General features: G+C 36.1%; 2 protein-coding genes across 2 annotated transcripts; both read right to left on the reverse strand.

The window, feature by feature from the left end:
* Nucleotides 1–1410: 1410 nt before the first annotated feature.
* On the reverse strand, nt 1411–2298 carry LOC128865239 (60S ribosomal protein L32). Its single transcript, XM_054105370.1, has 3 exons — nt 2192–2298; nt 1870–1969; nt 1411–1809 (listed from the first exon to the last, which is right to left on the reverse strand). Exons 1-3 carry the CDS (start codon nt 2275–2277, stop codon nt 1498–1500), a joined length of 498 nt encoding a protein of 165 aa, XP_053961345.1. The 5' UTR covers nt 2278–2298; the 3' UTR covers nt 1411–1497.
* An 8582-nt stretch (nt 2299–10880) lies between these two features.
* On the reverse strand, nt 10881–21363 carry LOC128865251 (probable cytochrome P450 313a4). The gene is made up of 8 exons (XM_054105396.1): nt 21068–21363; nt 20793–20996; nt 18414–18599; nt 18213–18282; nt 14170–14284; nt 13936–14103; nt 13425–13848; nt 10881–11044 (listed from the first exon to the last, which is right to left on the reverse strand). Exons 1-8 carry the CDS (start codon nt 21264–21266, stop codon nt 10881–10883), a joined length of 1530 nt encoding a protein of 509 aa, XP_053961371.1. The 5' UTR covers nt 21267–21363.
* Nucleotides 21364–21379: the final 16 nt, after the last annotated feature.

The raw sequence follows: 21379 nt of genomic DNA on the forward strand, positions 1-21379 counted from the left end.
AGTGAATGCTTTGCTTACTGGAAAACTTCTAAATAATTTAAATATATTATTTTCTTTTTTTATAATACAATTCTGAATTAAATACTTTATACCGGTTTTTGCCTTTTGAAAATTGGTTGAACCGTTCTAAAGTTTTAAAGGATTGATGTCAGAACAAACAAGCGCCCCAGTTTGTTTTTGGTTACCTGTAACATATACTCGTATAGTAAATATATGAACGGATGGCTTCGGCTCAACTACCGTTTTAACTTGTCGCTATAAGGATCTACCGACAAAACGTTGCCAACGAAAATAAAGTGCACCCGGAAAATCCACACCATCAATAATAAATAACCTTATGGAGGGAAAAACTCAAGCTAGACAAAAAGCGAGTGAATGGTAGCTCTCCGTAGATGATGAGCAGATGCCGTAATGGATGATTTAAAATAAAAATCATTTGATACAACAAAACAATTCTCGTTAGATAAGATTAACGATGACATCTCCGCGCTTGATAGATTATTATAAAAAAGGATTTAGATCCAACTTTTAAGTACACTAAAAGTTTTTAAGGTATTTAGTTCAACTGAAATGTTGTAGAAGATTGTCGCAGCGCTTTGGGCACCTTTAACAAAGATATTGCTTCTGCTGATGTTTTAATTTCTAAGGTAGTGCATATACATATATAATGTCTATTAGTATTAAATATTACTTTTGCTATGACGAATAATTTTGTTCAAGGGGGTATACGGAAGCCTTATTTTCTTGCCTATATTGTAGAAGGTGCAGATGCAGACGGGCATATGGTCTATTTGTTGTATTTTTTTAACACTAAACCTACCGATATGTTATGTATTCCTATTCCTACAAAAGTGGGTCAAATGACCCGTCTTAAAAATATTATATATATTATTAAGATCACATATATTTCTCGGTAAAACAATTAGCAAGAGAATAAATCTTGAAAAATACATTCGATGTATTTTTTAATAAAAGTCGTGAAGGCAAACGACGATTTAATAATGTTATTTCTAAGAACTTCTGACAAAAAGTTTAAAATGGGTCATTTGACTCGCCCATGGTAGGTTTAGTGCTAAGGATTTTATAAAAATGGGGACTAATTTTTTATCGTATTGAAGTTCCTTACCACGTTTCTGTAAGATATGTTGTGGCAATATTTCATCCAAACCCAGTTACCTCAATAAACTTAGGTTGGGCTGAGCGCATTTACTTTTACACCGGCTTCTGAAGCAATTTCGGGGAAATGCGAAGATTTGTCATTGCCACTTTGCTGTAAATAACTATTAGAAAACTATTTGTAATCATTATATTCTCATTTAGCTTTTTGTACACATCTGCTGTGGTTGCCGAACTCGTTGTTTTGGTGACACAAACTTCCAGTACATACTCCTTAAAAGTAAGAAACCGCCATTAAAATGTAAAATACTACACATTTTTGGAGTTAATTTCTATTTAAGTTGTTGAGGAAAATAAAAACGAACAGCGACAAACTTAAACTTATTCGTTCTCCTGTGATCGCAACCGACTGTTGGGGTTGGTAAGACGAATCGCCAGCTGCTTGGCACGCTCAACAATTTCCTTCCGCTTCTTGGAGGATACGCCGTGAGCAATTTCACCGCAGTATTCGCGATTTTGCATCAACAGCACTTCCAATTCTCGAACATTGTGGACCAAAAACTTCTTGAAACCGGTTGGCAGCATATGACGAGTACGTTTGTTTGAACCATAACCAATATTTGGCATCAGGTACTGGCCCTTAAAACGACGTCGTACTCTGTTGTCGATACCTTTTGGTTTACGCCATTTGTGCTAGGAATAGGAATTATTTATTAGCAATGAATAATTGAAGTAATATTTTGAATATTTTACCGAAAGTTTCGCATAGCGATCCGACTGGTGGCGAATGAAGTGCTTTGTGCGCTTCTTCACAATTTTAGGCCTGTAAGCGGGACGAATCGTCATCTTCACGCTATAAATATAAAATATTTTCTTGTTAATGCAAATTGCATACTGTGATGTACTAATATCTGCTGTCAACAACATAAATGAATCCCATAAATTCAGCCAAAGTAAGGATAGATTTACACACAGAATTCACAGCTGACATCATGAAACCATGATAATTTATATTTATAATTATTTAACTTAAAGATGCTAGATATATTTTATGATTATATTAAAAACTACACACCGATATTTCTTAAGGTGCACGTCAAAAAGAAAGAAACTTGAAGTTGGTGGCAGTAGGGCAAATTTCAGGCTGTCAGTTGTTGTCATACAACAGTACTGACAATGTCTAAACTTGTAATATTTCCGGTTCGTACATTCGCTAAAATGCAGAATAAAATGGTATAGACTAAAAATATAAATTTGGCATTAATAAGCTAAAGATGTAAATATGCGATATTATTATATTCAGTTTCGCTCTGGCTAAATCACTTTTATTTATTTATTTAATAACAATAATCTAAAGGTACAGCATTTCTTACAGACTATATTAACAGATTAATGCGATAAATTAGATGAGTTAAGTATGTATACGAAAGTGTTATAATTTAGCGAATTGAAACACCAAGACTTTATTTGTTAGGTCAAATTGCCATTTTAGCTAGTTAAGGGGTTAGGTGTAGTCAGAATTTAAAAAAAATTGGATTTTTTGCATTTCATTAAAGTATAATATCTTCAAAATATTGTTTGAAAATTTGAAGTTAATCCGACAAATACTTTTCGAATTATTCAAGAATTAACAAAGGGCGCTCGGGCGCTCCGGATATTGATAGCAAAACTTTAAATACATTTTCTCAAAGCTATGTTTTTTGAACAGGTGATCACTGGAACGTAAAAACCGCATGGTAGATTTCAATAAATTTTATACTGCTTTTGAAAACCATAATAAACTCGTGCCTGATCGAAGGATTTTTTTCATTAAATTTCGATTTTTTTAAAGAAACGCCTTATTGTTAATTTTGAAAAAAAAAGGTTCGATTGACTATCAAATTAACTCTAACCCCTTAATATGAATATGATTTACACAGAACCGTTTAGGCGGTTACGATGTCACTCCAGAAAAGGAAAAGTTAAAGGCTTATGAAACACTAATTGGTCTGTACTTAACATCAAAAACTGAAATTTAAGCAATAAAAAACGTAAAAGTAGGAAAATTCTGTATATTATAGAAAACGAATCAAAATACATAGAAAAACATATACAAAATAAAAAATATTAATTGTGCAAACTGAAATACTACAAGCACTGCTCATATATAAAATTAATCACAATATCAGAAGGCTTATAATTTTTGCAAATGGCGTAATACGTCAATCAGCTGGTGAAAATAAAGATTTCTATCGCTCAAAATCATTTTTTTATTTAGTATTAAATTTATTCAAAAGCAAAATTGGATGACTAATTTTATGCCACATTGTAGTACTTACCCACCAGATCTGAGTTGCTACTACCCTAAAGTACCACTTTAATACCAGTAATTTAAGCTTGCCAAAAAATTTTCAACTTTTTTCGATTCGAATGCAAAAAATATATATATATTTTTTTTTTTTTGCCGAGCACAGGTGTCGCCTTTTTACATGTTGTGATATCTTACAGTAGGATCTTAGAGTACGAAAAGTCCCGGGCCTAACAAGCAGATGGCACTAGTTTTATTGCGTACACCTCCGTTTCAGTTAGTATATAAGTTATAAGTATTGGTTCACTTTCCCTCTGGAGCAGTGATGATGCCTTGGTCCAGCGGCGGGTGTTGCTGACACGTCTCAGCTACTTCTTGATTCTAATTAGCTTTAGGATGTTTAGGTTGGGAGACTTGACTTCGTCCCCTTTGTTGGACTATTGGCCTTGTGGCTCAACAGTGTAAATCAATACATCAAATATTAACGGCGGCGTGCCGGAGTAAAGTCAATCGTTCTTTATTAAACAATTGTCTGGACAAAACTGATTATAAGAATGGAATGAATAAAAGACTAAAGCTAAGTACATAAATGGAAATATGAATCTAAACCTAAATACATAATAAGTACATAAAGATCATGCCATGGGTTTGTGGTCTGTAAAACCGACTCAGCATATTTCCGATCAGAATTCCAACGCTTGCGACACAACGGAAACGGCTGACCGTTGCTCCGACTCACATTATTTTGTTTATGTTGCATATGTGGTCGGGCTCAGCGACATTGTTTGCGCGCGGGTTGCTCGGTGAATTCATTGCGAGGGACGTTCGATGATTTGGCTGTTAACTAGCTCCCCTTTAAGATTGTTGCCGTCCTCGGTGACACTTAACTCCTTTACCAGTTCTTGCAATTTGATGGAAGATCTTCTCCGGTACCAACACTGATAGATGATGCCAATACAGCCAAAGGCAAGGCTGAGTGTTACACCAACCATGAACCAGACTCTGGGAGTCCCTCCGGAAAACATATCGTCTCTTAACTTCTGAATTATATGCAGATTGTGCTCATTCATCCTTTGTAACATTGGTAGGCTGAGCACTTGGTCGTGTCCTGTAATATTCAGCAATGGTGACGCCGCGATGCCTGGACTCTTGTTTACAACACCATTGTAGTTAATGTACGTGGCCTCGTTTATAGTCGCAATACGTTCAAATGTGATGAGATGTGTGCCTTCAATTGTCATCACTGGGCCGTCATCTACTCTTACTCTTGCTGATAGTTCGTTGACAACGATTATTCCTTCGTCTAATAGGGTAATCGGTTCCAAGTGGCTTGGCTGTGTGTGGCATAACGCTGAACCTCCGGAATGTAATCCGCTGGCGCATGTGTCATAAGCAGATTTCTTGCAGAACGTCGCAAAGTTGGTTGTAGCGCATTCTGTCACAGCTAGGACTCCATCGTCGCATTCAGCTACTATGTCATCATGTACTTGCAGAATGGTGTTATTTGTTATTTGAAATATTTTTATATTTGATACTGCCATTAAACTAACTATTGGGACCTCTGCGAGCTGTTCGGTAAAAATTGATTTTAAATCTTCGTGGTCGAGAATTGCGGGGTTTATGATGTTAGATTTGGCGAGCGTTATAGTGAGCATAAGGTTTTGGATTTCAGTGGTTAACATTCTATTTCGTGCAAGTAAAGTTTCATACAAATGAGGAGAGTCTACGAACTCGCCTTTTTTTTCTTTAATTAATTTATTTACTGCATCAGTTAAAAGGTTAATTTGTTTCTGTGCTTCAGTGATTACTATTACTTGTCTGTTGTTTGATTCTATGAGCTCGGCTTCGGTAAGTTTTATCTTTTCTAAGTCTGATGCATCAGGCGTACCTGCAACGATTTTTAAAGCTGTTCCTAGAAAGTCTAAACTTCTGGCCATTCTATGGTGTACCGTTAAGCTAGATAAAATATTCTGAATATGGTCGATATCTACATCTAACAATTTTCGCATGTGTGACTGAGGGAAAAGTTTTGATAATTTAATTGTATCATCTATAATGCTCACGAAATTAGATAAATTTGTAGAATGTCTCACGTAACTATGTTGTTCCCATACAAAAACGTTTCCGTCCAATATCGGAATGTAGCTTGCGTGCGAGAAATCGGTGATGCGTGCGTGAGTTGTGGATAAGAGTATGAGGGTCACTCCGATGAACCTGTATGAAATGATTAAACTGAATTGTAGTAACTATCTGTAAGAATCTTATGCGTTATGACCTATGTTTACCTCACATTGTCCTTATGGACCACCCTCCCCTTAACAAGTATAGACGTTCCCAGGTCTGCTTGTACGGCGCCCTCTGTGCACAAGGGAGATAGTTTGTTACCTAATCTTTTGTTATTTTTGAGGTAAACTTTTTCTCCTACATCAAACATCCTGTTCTGTCTGTTCGGGTTGCATCTAGCTAATTGATCTTGCTGAGCTTTTATTAGTCGATCTTTGATTTTTTGCTTAATTTCGTCCGGTATAGAGTGAATTATATTACATCGAGTGGTTTTTGTTCTGTTACTGAATGTATGGTTTTATTATATTCTATTGTTGCTCTCATGATAGCCTGAACTGTATCGCTAACTTTTTTATCCAACTTTAAACACCTTGCGATTTCTATTAATGTACTGTGGAAACGTTCCGCTTGCCCATTGGAACAGCTATGTAATGGGGGGGCGTTTACAACGTCAATGTTAAACTGATTTTTTAACAATGAAGTGATCGTTTCGGAATTAAACGCTGGCTCATTGTCGCAATAAACGGTTTTTGTGTTTGGAAATGTATTAATTATAAGTAAAATGGGGTTAACAATATCGACTATTGATCTAGAAGGTAAGGGCTGGACGACGGTGAATTTGGAAAATTTATCGATGCAAGTCAGGAAAAGTTTCTGATCGGTAGAAAATATGTCAATGTGTAACATTTCTCCGACAAATGAGGGAATTGGCGTCTTCCCGAGTTCTTGTTTTTTGGGGTGTCGGTCGTACTTGGCGATAGCGCAAACTTTGCAATTTAGTACAACCTCGTTAGCCAATTTAGTCATTTTTGGGAAGTAGTAGTCCCGAAGTATCTGTTTTACGTTTTCTTGTGCCGCTCTGTGCGCACGATTATGTTCGGTGTTGACTATTTCTACCTGTTCGTCTTTGTTAGTGATGTCTGACACTATTCTTTTGCAATGCCAGAATTTGGTTGTCGGGAAAATTGAAACCAGCTCATGTTGAAATGCAGCTAAAGTTGTGAGTTCGCAATAAAACGCGTTTACAACATCGGGGTTCACAGCAAGCTTTAATGTTTCTATGAGATTAGTTTTATCTGTAAATTTTTTTTTTTTTTTTTTTTTTTTTCAACAAAAAAACTGCACTTGCACGTCAATAATTTCGCGACTATACCGTAATGCTCACTTTCGCATTGCCAATTTGTTCACAATTTTTTTTATTTAAAATAGTTTTTCATCAATACTTTTTCTAATTTTTACCGAACATTCACTTACATGTTCTTGTTTAGGGCCATGGTGTTCCTAACTTAATAGATATCGTAAGATTATCTAATTCCAGTTTTAACTCTGTTGGGCGCCAGTTATAAGTATTGGTTCACTTTCCCTCTGGAGCAGTGATGATGCCTTGGTCCAGCGGCGGGTGTTGCTGACACGTCTCAGCTACTTCTTGATTCTAATTAGCTTTAGGATGTTTAGGTTGGGAGACTTGACTTCGTCCCCTTTGTTGGACTATTGGCCTTGTGGCTCAACAGTGTAAATCAATACATCAAATATTAACGGCGGCGTGCCGGAGTAAAGTCAATCGTTCTTTATTAAACAATTGTCTGGACAAAACTGATTATAAGAATGGAATGAATAAAAGACTAAAGCTAAGTACATAAATGGAAATATGAATCTAAACCTAAATACATAATAAGTACATAAAGATCATGCCATGGGTTTGTGGTCTGTAAAACCGACTCAGCATATTTCCGATCAGAATTCCAACGCTTGCGACACAACGGAAACGGCTGGCCGTTGCTCCGACTCACATTATTTTGTTTATGTTGCATATGTGGTCGGGTTCAGCGACATTGTTTGCGCGCGGGTTGCTCGGTGAATTCATTGCGAGGGACGTTCGATGATTTGGCTGTTAACTTATATGTATATATATATATAATTGGCGCGTACACCCCTTTTTGGGTGTTTGGCCGAGCTCCTCCTCATATTTGTGGTGTGCGTTTTGATGTTGTTCCACAAATGGAGGGTGGACAGTCTTAAGCCGACTCCTAACGGCAAATTGTTTTTATGAGGAGCTTTTTCATGGCAGAAATACACTCGAAAGTTTGCCATTGCCTGCCAAGGGGCGACCGCTATTAGAAAAATATTTTTTTTCATTTTGTTGTTCACGTGTGTTTTCAATTAGTACTAATCTTAAAAAGACAGCAGTTAAAATTTCATGATATTCTATTCATTAGTTCGTGACGCTACTTTTGTTATTTTCAAAACAATGGATCAAAAAGGATTTCGTGTTTTAATTTTACACTGTTTCTTGATGAGAAAAAATATCGTTAAAGCGAAGGAATGGGTTGAGAAGTATTATGGGGACTCCGCTTCATAAGAAACAACAATAAAACATTTGCTGACTTCAAACGAGGTCGTTGAGACACTGATGATGCACAACGCAGTGGACATCCAAATGAGGCGGGAAGACTAAAAAAAATTAACAAAATTGTTTTGAATAATCGAAAAGTGAAGTTGCGTGAGTTAGCTGACATCGTAAAGATATCCAAAGAACGTGTTGGCTTTATATTGCAGGAGGATTTAATTATGAGAAAACCCTGTTCGAAGCTCACTTTCAAAACAACGCACCGTATCACAAGGCAAAACTACATGAATTTAACTTCGAATTGCTCCTATATCCACCGTATTAGCCAGATTTGGCTCCCAGCGACTACTGGCTATTTACAGATCTAAAAAAAGTGCTTGCCGGTAAGAAATTTCGCTCGAATGAAGAACTGTAGCTGAGGCCTGTTTTGAGGCAAAAGATAAATCGTTCTACAAAAGTGGTACTGAAATGTTAAAGCGGCACTGAAATGACTTGATGGAAATTGATGAATAAAGTCAATTTTGAGCAAAAAATTGTGTTTTCTTTGTTAAGTCCGTGACTTTTCAGTTCAGTCATATATAACTTTATATATATCGGAAGGTTTATAATTTTTGGAAGTAGCGGCGAACGTCAATAACCCTCTTCAAAATAAAGGTACAAACTTACTCCGAAGCGAAACGCACCATTTGGCACCCATGTAATTTAATATATCATATAACTTGTGTAAAATTAAATTAAAGTCAATTTTCTAAAGAGGCTATGACTTTTTCAAACCTTCTCTTCGCCAAGATGCACCGTTTGGCACCCATATATTAATATTTCATACAACTGATGTAGATATAAATTAGTTAAATGTGACTTTTCATAGAAAATACAGGTGGACACCTTTTCCTCGCCGAGACGAACACGTAGGTATGTTCCAGAAGCAGATGCACGGTTTCGACGTCTATAGAGTTCTAACAAACATAAATTTTTAGAAGTAAATGTATATAGTTTGGCACGTACATTCCTGGTTGAGTTTTTGGGCGAGGCCCTTCTCCAATTTGTGGTGTGTGTCTTGATGCTGTTCCATAAATGGAGATACTTGCATATTTATGCCATCACCGAGCGTCAGATGGGTTTTTATGAGAAGCTTTGCCAAAAATATCTACATTCTAAATTAAAGGAATCGAGATAGATATAGACATATGTATATGTATATATGTTACTAAAATCCTTAGAGTGATGAAAAGATTTTGCCATGTCTGTCTGTCTGTCCATGCGTCCATGTCATGGCCACGATAACTGGAGCAAAAATTAATATAATTTAATGAAACTTGGTGCACAAATTACACTTTTTCTAAAGTAGGTTGGTATTGTAAATGGGAGAAAAAAGAATTAAGGACTGATCAATGCTCCCCTGAATTTCTAGAAATTACTGTTCTAAATATGTCTCTGTGGTGACGCCTTTTTTTCCATACAAAGTATATGTTCGAAATTTTTTCATGTGGAAAACAAGTCCTAGCACCGTAAAAAAAATTGCCAAAATAAACGGTAGTTTATTGTCACTTGAAACTTGCTCTTTATTATATTTAAATTTTCAAATTCAATGATCTATAAAATTGCATACCCAAAAATATTCTGAAAATTCTGGTTAAAAATTTTAAGGTATTAATGAAATTTTGATAAACTTTGTTCAAAGTTTGAAAGTGGCACGAAGTAAGGAGGTCAGTACCAACTGGTACCACCTCGAATATTTTCAGAGCCGGAGCGTTTGTATCCATTCGAACGACATGACCCAGCCAACGGGGCCGCTGGATTTTTCTTCGCTGCACTATGTCTATGTCGTCCATTTGTAGAGCAACATCAAGACGCACGCCACAAATACGAGGAGGGGCTCGGCTAAACACCTAACAAAAGTGTACGCGTTATTTATTTGTTTTTATGCCTATGTTGTCGTAAAGCTTATACAGGTCATTGTTCCATCGCCTATGATATTCGCCGTCGCTAAAGCGCAAAGGATTAAAAATCTTTCTCTCAAACACTTCATCGGTTGTTGTTATCGTCAAAGCTTCTGTGCCATCGGTAAGGCCAAGGGTGTCAATGTCATCGGCATACGCGAGTAAATGATCGCTCTTATAAAAAATAAAAAAAATGTGCCTGAGCGATTGAGTTTTGCGACTCGCACCACCTTTTCCAGCATCAGGATAAAGAATTCACACGGTCAACATTTAAAGGAAATATGATAATAAAAAAAATCCACTTTTCTTTTCTTTGTAATGTTCCTGTGAAGTATAGTATTCAAGACGCACGTCACAAATAGGGTGAGGAGCTCGGCCAAACACCTAACTGAGGTGTACGCGCCAATTCTTTATTTATTTATTTTTGGTCTTATTCGCAATTGTTATTGTAATAAACTTTTATCATTAGTAATTTAATTTTAATTTAGTTGTTAATTTCTAATTCAGCCACCGAGAAATACTAATACTAATACTAATATGTTTAGTAATACCGTAAATACCTTTTCTACTTTTTATCTGGATATAAATACTTGTATATGCACTTATATACACTTAAAAGGACGTCTGGTATCCGGAAGAAGGAGTTAAATGAGTACAAAATTGTTTTATTTACTGTTGAATTCGCACTAGAGAGCCCTTTTAGATAGCCATTAGATGGTATTTACCCCTCATTTGGCAATACCCCTCATTATATAATATATAATATTTATTGAATGTTACACGCTATTCTAAAAACTTTCCGAACAAATTATATGATAAAGAGCAGTAGAAAATTCTTGGTGTAAACATGCTTTAATTAGTTCTTTGATTCTTTTAATTTTATTCATTACAAAAGAACAAATATTAGTTAAATTTCCCTTAAATCTACTTGTAAATTTGGCTCCACATCATACAACAAACTTATATGGTCGACAAAATGTAAATCTTCGTATTTGAAAGATGTTGAGAATTTGAGATTCCGCACGAGCGCGATTAGAGAAATTCTTACTGCAATTTCCGCATATCGCCAGCCTGAAAGTTAAATTGAAATGCAAATACTTAACAAACAGTTTAAAATAAATCGCATACCGTTATATGTTATAAATTAATGAATTCGAATATAGAAGAAATTGTGGGAAGTCTTGGGGAGCACTTGTACTGAAGGGGGTATGATGCTTTACAGATAAAATTTGGCGTCAATACCGTTTTTGCATTCTGTTGCGTCCGAACTGCAAGAATAACACCGAAAATCGGTTATCTTTTACATTTACTTCGAGTTGCTCTAACTTTTTTCGTTTTATGTGCGTATCCAGAATTTGGACGTTTCGTTTTATTCAAGACGAATCCATACAAGGTGATAGCAGTAGTACAAACCCCAACTTTGCAAGTTTCTTCTCTGCACCTATTTTAGTTTTGCAATTTTTGGTTTGTGTGTCAAAATTTCAACCAAAATGTAAACAAACAATTCAAACAACGACAAAAAGCCTATCATTCTGTCATTGAAAACACCAAATCACAAGAAAAAAAGCAAATCAGCTATTCTACTGCTATCACCTAGAATTTATGCGCCTTTGTTTTATATGTGTGTCCATGATTCAATAATAAAAGGTTTGCTCAGCAAGCAGCATTCTCCTTCCCTCTTGACAAATCGGTGGCATTAGCAAGGCACAAAGGTTGATAACTCTAGGAATTTTGAGTGAAAGTGGGGGAAGAATAAAATTTGTGGGAAAAACATTTCGTTTTCAAAAGGGTATGTTTATGAGCATGTCCAGGACCACAACGATATCATAGAGCATTTTTATGGGCATAGCGCGAAATAGATGGATATTTTGACAAGCTGAGGCCGATCAAATATAGGTTGGGGTAGTACTTATTACGATGCTTCAAAAATACATAAGTTACCAACAAGTTACCGTTATTAGAAAAAACTATTTCTTCATTTTGGTGTTTCACGGAGATTCGAACCTACACACACTCTGAATAGTAGTCACGCACTAACCCATTCGGCTACGGCGGCTGCCGTCGATATAATAATTATAAGAATAATCGTGACTTGGGGGTCAAAAATCCACACTTACGTGGAAAGTAAGGCGTGAGTATGTTCAAAGTTTATTTTTAGTCAACCAAATTTATGACGAATCCGCTTCTTCTATCAAAGAATTCATTAGGGTCATAATGCTTAGGTAACATAATAGCATCATATTAGCGAAACTTCGCAACTTCGCGATCAGTTTTGAATTTGAAAATTAATTCCCAAAATACAATTCTGGGATTAATCCATTTTTTTCACGTCGGTGTCTATGTAAACAAACAGAATTATCATTTGGGGTCGTCGTAGGAAAGTCGATGCATCCACAACAGTGGCTGTTTAGTGCGGTTTTTAGTTGGGCATGAGGGCGAGTATAACCGCGACATGTTACCCAAGTTTTGTTTTTCTCGAATTTAAAACCATTATGTATATGTATATACAGGGTCCGGCACTCGAAGTGTAACTAACTTCAGAACGCAGACGCAACGTCACGTGAAATGGTTTAAAAAGTGAAGAAGCGACTTGAACGAGATCCCCGACGAAGTACCAATCAAATAGCAAAAGTCAAGCCTTACAAGATCCAAAAGGCGCATGATCTCACACCATAGCAGCAACAAGTCAGACTTGGAAGAGCGAAAGAGTTGCTTCGCTTGGCGGAAAGCGGTCAATTTCCGAACATTGTGTTTTCTGACGAGAAAATGTTTCAAATTGAGCAATTCGTAAACTGCCGAAACGATAGGGTTTATTTGACCGACCGTCCATATGATAATTTGAGTCATCGATTGGCCACCAGGAGGCAGCACGCGCCACAGGTAATGGTTTGGGCCACTGTAACCGCAGATGTGCGCTCTCCAATCATTTTTATCGAGCCTGGCGTCAAGGTAAATGAGAAATATTATCGGGAAAGTATTCTGGAGGTTGCTTTGAGTCGTGACGAGTCGCAACTACTCAATAAGCCGCGTAGTCTTCATCGCTGTCGAGTATAGCCTGACATCTTCTTAATGCTTTCAACCAGCTTTTCTGCATAGCTCGTCGAAAAACAGGACTAGATTTCGAATGCGTCATAAAAATACCCCCTCAAAACGCTTCGCGTGCTTCTCACTCATTTTCTGTTTGGTTGCGTTTACGGTTACGATGCTAACCTGAGTTAGCACTGGCGTCGTAGCCCTTGAGTGGGACTATTATGCAGCAAAAAGCAGAACGAAATATATCTTGAAGTTGCAAGAAAAAACTGGTTCTTTTCTTTTGACACAGACTGTAGGTAATGCATGAAATACATGGTATATGGGAACCATTTTGATCTACGCAGTTATACAAATTATGTGAACGTACTTTGTTAAATGAGTATTTTTGAATTTTTCAAAAAGTTACTTCAATACTTACCAACACAATTTCTGGCTCCTTTCGAGAATGGCATGTATGCATACGGATGTCTTTTGGCAATATTTTCTGGTAAGAAATTATTAGGATTGAAAAGGTGAGCTTCGGGGCCCCACCAAGTTTTAGAACGATGCAAACTAAAAATAGGAATTATCACTTGCATTTTCGGTGGCAAAACCATTTGAGATGTTAATTTCGTTTTGTGAATAGTTTCCCGTCCTACAACTGGTATGGATGGCATAAGACGTAACGTTTCCTCCACGACCATATCTAGATAAGGAACTTGTTTCAGATGTTCGTAGGTAACTTTCATGTTCTTTTCTGGAGATAACGTATAGATTTCTTGAAAGAGATTTTCTTGTACATCCGGATGCATGGCTAACATTAACAAAGCCGAATAAATTGATGTGGCAACTGTTTCGAACGACTGAATTTAGAAAGAAATCATGAATAAAAAAAAGAAAAAATACTTAAATGTGAAATACCGTTAAGCGTCATATTATGATTTGCTTACCGCGCCAATCAAACTGATTGATTCGATGATAACATCCTCCCTTTGTAATTGTCCCCGTTCACAATAATTCAGAGCGATTTCCAAGAATGAACTCATGCTTTCTTTGCCATCTGTCCAAGTTTCACTATTACGGGAAGTGTTATTGTTGTCCGTATGCTGTTCTATTAACTAATCGAATTGTTAATGAGTTTTAGAAATAAACATATATGCAATTATGTGAGTATGGGAACCAACTTTATTTAGAAACTTTCGTAGGAAACGGATTGATTTATAATAACTGGAAGTGCGTGCTAAGAAACCGAGACCCATGGTGGAACACACTGCAACTTTGGCAATTCTGTTCATCATGCTATAAAGAAATTGGAGTTGTAAAATAAATATTACTTTTTGAAACCATGTACGAGGTCCATACAGTAAACAGGTATTAAAATATGATTAATATAAAATAAAATATGATGATCGAAGTGTAAAAAATTCAGACCGCTCGCTCGTTAGTTGGCTAAATGACAGTCCAGAGTATTGTTTACAAGCGCGTGGAAACATTTTGCCGAGAGTAGACGCGAAAAAAGAAAATCAGTAATGAATTTCAAACGTCATAGCGTGATTGCATTATATTTGGCTGGAAAATCGCAACCAGCGATTTTTCGTGAGCTCGAGCACCTTAAAGTAAATAAATTTTTTGTTTATCGCACCATTACTCGTTACAATGATTCTGGTAGCATCGCGAAACGTCATGGAGATGGTCATCAAAAGACTGCAACGTAACGTGAAATGGTTCAAAAAGTGAAGAAGCGACTTGAGCGAAATCACCGACGAAGTTCCAAACAAAAGAACTAAAAAAATCTGAAAGTAGCATCCGCCGCATACTAAAAAATGATCTCAAAGTCAAGACTTACAAGATCCAAAAGGCGCTTGATCTCACACCAAAGCAGCAACAAGTCAGACTTGAGAGAGCGAAGGAGTTGCTTCGCTTGGCCGAAAGCGGTCAATTTCCGAACATTGTGTTTTTTGACGAAACATTTTTCAAATTGAGCAATCGCTCTCCAATTATTTTCATCGAGCCTGGCGTCAAGTTAAATGCGAAATATTATTGGGAAAGTATTCTGGAGGTTGCTTTGAAGCCGTGGGCAGACAAACATTTTGCTGGCAGATCATGGACGTTTCAACAGAACTCGGTACAGCCTCACAAAGCTCGAGTGAACTAAGAATGGTTAAAAAACAACGTTCGGAACTTCATAACGTCCACACATTGGCTCTCAAATTCACCAGACGCGAATCCGATGAACTATTTTTTTTAGCCATTTTGAAGAGCAAGGCCCGAACTAAAAGATTCACCAGTCTGGAGGCGCTGAAAAAATCCATTGTCCGCGAGCTTTCGAGCAAAAATAAATTGATTACTAATTTTGTATTATTTTCACACATTTTTTACTTTGAATTCAATAAGAGTAATTTTCCAAAATAAATTTATGGCCTTTTTAATTAGTTACACTTCGTGTGCCGGACCCTATATACACATATAAGTATAAAGAATAGGTGTTTCACAGAACTTCTTCTCCAATGGTTGTGTGGATTTTGTTGTTGCACTACAAATGGAAGGACCTACAAGTTTATGTCGACTTCAATGTCAGATGGTTATGAGGAGATTTATGGCACAAATACTCTGGGAAGTTAGCCATTGCCTACCGTGAAACGATCGCCATAATTTTATGTTTCATGTATCAAAAACTCATTTAAACTCCCTAATTATTGCACTTTGAAACACAGTTGAGATATTTGCTGTAAAGAAAGCAGCAGAGCTTGTATGTACAAGCGAAATAACTAACGTGGACAGCCAAGCGGCTAAAAAAGCAATAAAATCATACTATGATTCAAAAATGTCTATGATTCAAAAATGTCAATGAATGCAAGGAACCAATCAACAACGGCAGGTTTTTGTATATTGGGTTGAGAGGCATAAAGGCATAGAGGAAAATGAGATAGTGGACGGAATAGCTAAAGAAGGTGTGAGACTTGTAGGGGATCAAATAAGTCAGGTACTTAAACAGGTTAAAAAATAACTAGAGGAGCGCACATGTGAAGAAAGGCGAAAGGCAGATGGCTTAGCTTAACCAATTGCAAAGTTTCCAGGACCAATATGCACAGCAAGCAAACTAAATCGGTTACAACTTTCGATAGAAGAAACCGTAGTACTTTAGTTGGTTTACTAACAGGGCATTGCCTAGTTGCAGCGCATGCTTACAAGATAAATCTAACTCTTAACGATGCTTGCAGGAAATGTATAGAGATAAACCCTAGAGCATCTTCTAAACTACTGTCCGAAAACTAGACTATGCTACCTGGGTGCTCTCGGTTTTGAAAGACTAGAATCTAACCCTGAACTGGAGCTTGAGCGACTCCTAAAATTCGCGAACAGTACTCGCATCTTCGCTAAAACAAAAATATAAATACTCCGATCTGGTATCGCTATAGTGAACTTCAATTAGAGGCTCACTGAATGGTAGATGCGCACAAGCCCACTCGGACACGGTGGCGACCGATTTGCATGAGATTTAATGCACGAAAAATAGTTCCCTTCCGACGTGATGCATGATTTTCGACTTCAAATATGCAAAAGTCATGTCATGTCATCATTTTACAACTGGGCATGCGGAATTAGCTACCGAAAAGTTAGGCGACTTATACCTGCACAAAATTCTTTCATTTCATCGGCTAATGTGTTTTTCAAATAGGTAATAAGAATATAATAGCCAACTTAGTGCTTAAAGCACTAGATTCAGTGCTCTTTGAAAATTAAAACGAATGGTTTAGTGCCTAATGCCCTTTTTAGTGCTTTTTTCTGAACCCAAATTCAATGTACATACATATATCCATACTTAAACATGCACAGATAATTCAAAATATGAAATAATTTGAGGTATTTAAAGCTGATGATTTTATGGCCACACGTTGAAAATGATGAAGAAATAGACACTTTAAATGTATTGCGGCAAATTTTTTTTACAGAATCATTTTGAACGATTAAATTTGGTGCTAACGAATTATATGTATAATACATTATACATATGTTAATTTGTTTTAAATACAAAAACAAAGTTTTTGTTTTTATTTAAACAAATTTAGTACTTTTATGGTGAGATAGACTTAAAAAACCAGCACTAAGGTCTTGGAAAACTGGATTAATTGGATGCACTACTGCCAAGCCAGCCGAGGCAGCCACATGATTGACATCGTCTTCCATAAATAATATATATTTTTCGTAGCATTTATTTAAATGGCGGGATGAAAATTCACAAAACGCCAGGGTATTCCGCCGCCTGTGAGATCATGAGTGTGTAAGGGAATGCTAAAATTCAATGTTAGCTTAATTAGTAAACGAAAGCAAATTTGCTGTGTAATTTTCATTTAAAATCTTTATAGTTATCGAATTGCTTATATTAACTCCTTATTGGATTAAGTCTGACCCAATGAAAAACTTGGTGTGTGTGGGATATTACCTCTCCGCACTCACATAGCTCTGAATCGATGGCATGAATCATGTGCAAGCAACTGCAGTCGTAAGCGTGGCCAACCAATATTCTGTTGATAAGTTTTTGTGCCTTTAACATTGAACTTACAATTTTTGAACCAGGTCTTTGTTGGTAACTTTGTGAAAATTTGTGCAAAAAGTATAGGTGGATTACTTGCAGATAATAGAAACCCTTCGAACCATTCAGATAAAATGCTACTGCGATTCATTCTCAAAGCTTCTTCGACAGTGTATTCAACTTAGATAACAGTGACCATTATCTGCTGATTGTTTTGTAATTTGATCTGCCTTTTCATTAATCATAAATAATATTATTATTTGCTCTTTCGAATAGACCAAAAATATTCCGAAAAAAATTATTTTTGTTAGTTTTTTTTTTTTTTTAATTTTTACAAAAAAACCAAATAAATGGACCACCCTGTATAGCATTAAGTTTGGTAGTTTCACAGCCAATTTTTTATTTCGACGAAATGCTCAACGCACAAATTTAAAAAGGGTTTGTTTATTTAGTCTATAAGTTAGAAAAAAATCAACTAATACAAAAAAAAGCAAGCCAATTCAACGCATAAAAAACAAATCCGAAGCATCGGAAGCACAGCACATTGAATTAAAATAGGTGTCGTCAATTCGACGAATATGGGATTTAGCGTGAAGTGCCACCTAGCCATAAAGAACTTTTGGCAATTTTATTTAATTTTTAATAATTTATTTGCATTTGGCCCACCTGGTATGAAGGAATAGGAGTACTTACATACTAAATGATTCTACCAGCTCCTTGTTTTCCGTGGATCCTTCTTTCATTTCGATTCCCATGGTAGTTTCTAAAACAAATAAATATGCCTGAGATTTTTTAATTCAATTTACTTTAAAAAATGTGTAATATACCAGTAGGTAAAACTTTCAATATGCATGGGGGCACATACTCGTATATACCTAGTCATTAAGAACTTACCTATCGATACCTCCAGTATGACACGTTTGATGAGATCAAATAATTTGTGCTCGCCGCGACCAGACATTTTTCTTAAACGGTTCACAGCTATATTCGAGCCTCGGTTAAATACAGGAATAAAACTCATCAGCGCCTTGTGGTTGAAAAACCCATTCATTAATTTGCGATTGTGTTTCCATTTATTAACTGAAAAATGTAAATTGTGAAATTATGAAAATCCTTATTGAATTAGACAAGCGTCTAGAAATTAGAATTTTCATTTGTCTTTTACTTATTGCAACTATAAGTATGATGTATTATATCATCATATGCGATTAACTGCAAAGTACTGAATGGAATGGACGGGTTTGATCTGAAACGTAAAGTAACTTAGCTGCATAGAGACGCTGCAATGGCGAAAGACGAGGTATTTAGTAGTAGTAGTGGTTTTGGTATGGGAGTTTATTTGTCTTTGAGTGGATACACAGACTATGCTTAGCTAGTGGTCAATAGTTCAATAATTTTTTTCCTTGTTCGCTCCTCTCGGGAGCATAGACCCTCGACAAGACTTGCCTTGCGTTGGTTTTGTTAATCTATTTGATTTCTGACAGGGTAGGTGATTAACCTGCCGCTACTAGTCCTAAATAGTGGAAATGCCCACCTGTCGTTGCTTAGGAACAACGCCTTCTTACTACTTGGAGCGCCATCTGTGTTTCACATTTTTCTGGCAGAAGGATCGCACAGATGGTTGAGGACTTCGCTAAATTTGGTATGTCTGCGCTATTACCGCGGTTGCCCGTTTTCTATTGCTGGTGCTACTGATGCAATGTGTAACCGTGTGCTTTTCTTTATTGTTGCTTGTTTTAGCAGCCAGAATGCAAATAATGCGTTGACCATTGTGGGGGAGTAAGGATGGAAAGGATAATTTTTTTTTTTTGGGTTTGAGGAAGGAGACTTTTTTATTCTTTTTCTGTTTCTAAAATTACTAAGAAAAAAAAAACGATTCAAGATGGTTTTCTAAGATGCCTTACGGCCATGCAAAAGAATTCGGAGCATTCACCCCGTTATTGGTTCTTGAGAAACAAATTTTCAAGGTTTCATATTGTTGTAGTTTCTTACTTGGAGCATTAAATTGAATTTCATTCAGGAGGGAAGGGCTATCTATAGTTCTAGTAATGATACGAATAGTAAATGACAACGTTGTAGTGGTTGTATTAGGAGTAGACCATCAATCATTTGAAGAAAGCTGACTCACTTTAAACTCATTCAATCAAAAAATGTTTATATTGTACTTACTCGTATGGTAACATTATTCACTTCAATCTCAACAGTTATTTTCCTTAAATAATAATAACTTTGACAGCTTTTATAGTTCTCGAGATATACAGGCATGTTCTGCAAATCGTTAGATTTAAAATCGCTGTAAAAGATGAGTTTATGTTCAACGTTGCGATTTTAGAATTTAACTTTCACATGAGAGAAAAAAAGTTCCGTACCAAATTTTTAGTCAATTTAATGTTGTTGTTGTAACAGCGTCAACACGGAGAATGCTGCTGGATCTGCTGCAATTGAATTATTCAAATCAATCAAATTTTATACTGTCCGCCGAGAAATTTTCCAACAGAGTTTACTGTAACTTCGGATCCAGCAGCGTTAAATCGATATATTATTATTTTCGAAACAACAGGATTATTTACTGAAAATTTTTCTTTGATGTTTTCATGTTAATAAATAATCACTGCAGCTCTTTTAACCAGGACTTGCACATGTTCCAAGGCTTAGTTTAAAATTTTAGTTTGGGGAAAAATAAATCTTTTTTTTTTGTTAAAGAAAATATCGATAAAATCACAGAGATAATCGAAGTTGACCGGCATGTTAGTAGTCATAGCATCGCCTAGGAGCTAAAGATCGACCATACACTAGTTTTGAACCATTTTCGCAAACATAAAATAATTGATTTCTTGCTCCTCAAACTAATATCATTACTTGTGAAACAGCCGAGTTAGTTACTGAAAACTTTTCTTCGATATTTTTTTTTTGGTAATAAATAATCACTGCAGAACTTTTAACCAGCCCGTGCACATGTTTCTAGGTTTAGTTTAAAATTTTTTACATGTTACACAAATTCTAATTTACCATGCTTTAGAGCAAAACTGATTTACCTACGAATGTCTAACGAATTAGGCAGTTATTGGTTGAGAAATCCTAACTCTAATTAAGTTAGTTAGTATTGGTCAAGGAAAAACGGCTTCCTTTTCAGGTATTTGCAAAATATATAAAAATTAGGGAAACATGGTTTCATTTTTTTTTTTTTTTTTTTAAATGTTCTAAAGGGCTGATTTCACTCGATTTAGTTTTGACCACGCGTTTTACTAAATGCACTTAAAAACTCAATATTACCTTTGCTAGTAATGATCCCTTCCGGTACAGCACCATCAAGAGGGTCGTATAACGTTTCCGCTTTGTTCAAAAACTCCGCAGACGATGTAACTGTCTTTATTATTTCTGGATCTATCGTGATAATTATTGGACTTATTCCGAGCCACACTGCATATGTTGAAGTATTAAGTTCTTCAAAATACGAACTTATTGCATACAAAAACCCTGTCAGGTTCAATAAAATAAAATTCTATTAAAATATTAGATTTTCACTAAATGCATTTTATTCAGCGTACGTTTTATGGGTATCAATTTATATACTACTCCAATAAATGGTATTCCAAAAACCGTTGGTATATTTGAAGTAATATTTTGAAATCGTCTCCGTTTAAGGTACAGGTAGAAGTATGCTAAAACGGTTATAAAAGTTATTAAATACAAAAATCGCCATTGCCCGCACGAACAACTGTCAAACTTCTCCGAACGCGTTAACATTTTTAGACGGAACTACAATACGCATATGCCGGTACTAGTACTAACTTCGGCACCAACATTGTTTTTATAGCTTAATGGTTTTAAAGTTTCGCGAAATTTTCACTCATCATTCC

This window comes from Anastrepha ludens, chromosome 2 (assembly GCF_028408465.1).
Source record: "Anastrepha ludens isolate Willacy chromosome 2, idAnaLude1.1, whole genome shotgun sequence".
In the NCBI taxonomy this organism is placed as follows: Eukaryota; Metazoa; Arthropoda; class Insecta; order Diptera; family Tephritidae; genus Anastrepha; species Anastrepha ludens.

Excerpts from the sequence above, each read along its gene's own strand:
- LOC128865251 (XM_054105396.1), bottom strand. The coding sequence starts at position 21,266 with ATGTTAACGCGTTCGGAGAAGTTTGACAGTTGTTCGTGCGGGCAATGG. Across the intron at positions 18,600-20,792 it reads AGGGATCATTACTAGCAAAG|TTAATAAATGGAAACACAAT; the intron begins GTAATATTGAGT and ends TACATTTTTCAG. Across the intron at positions 18,283-18,413 it reads CATACTGGAGGTATCGATAG|AAACTACCATGGGAATCGAA; the intron begins GTAAGTTCTTAA and ends TATTTGTTTTAG.
- LOC128865239 (XM_054105370.1), bottom strand. The coding sequence starts at position 2,277 with ATGACAACAACTGACAGCCTGAAATTTGCCCTACTGCCACCAACTTCA. Across the intron at positions 1,970-2,191 it reads GTGCACCTTAAGAAATATCG|CGTGAAGATGACGATTCGTC; the intron begins GTGTGTAGTTTT and ends TTATATTTATAG. Across the intron at positions 1,810-1,869 it reads ATCGCTATGCGAAACTTTCG|CACAAATGGCGTAAACCAAA; the intron begins GTAAAATATTCA and ends TCCTATTCCTAG.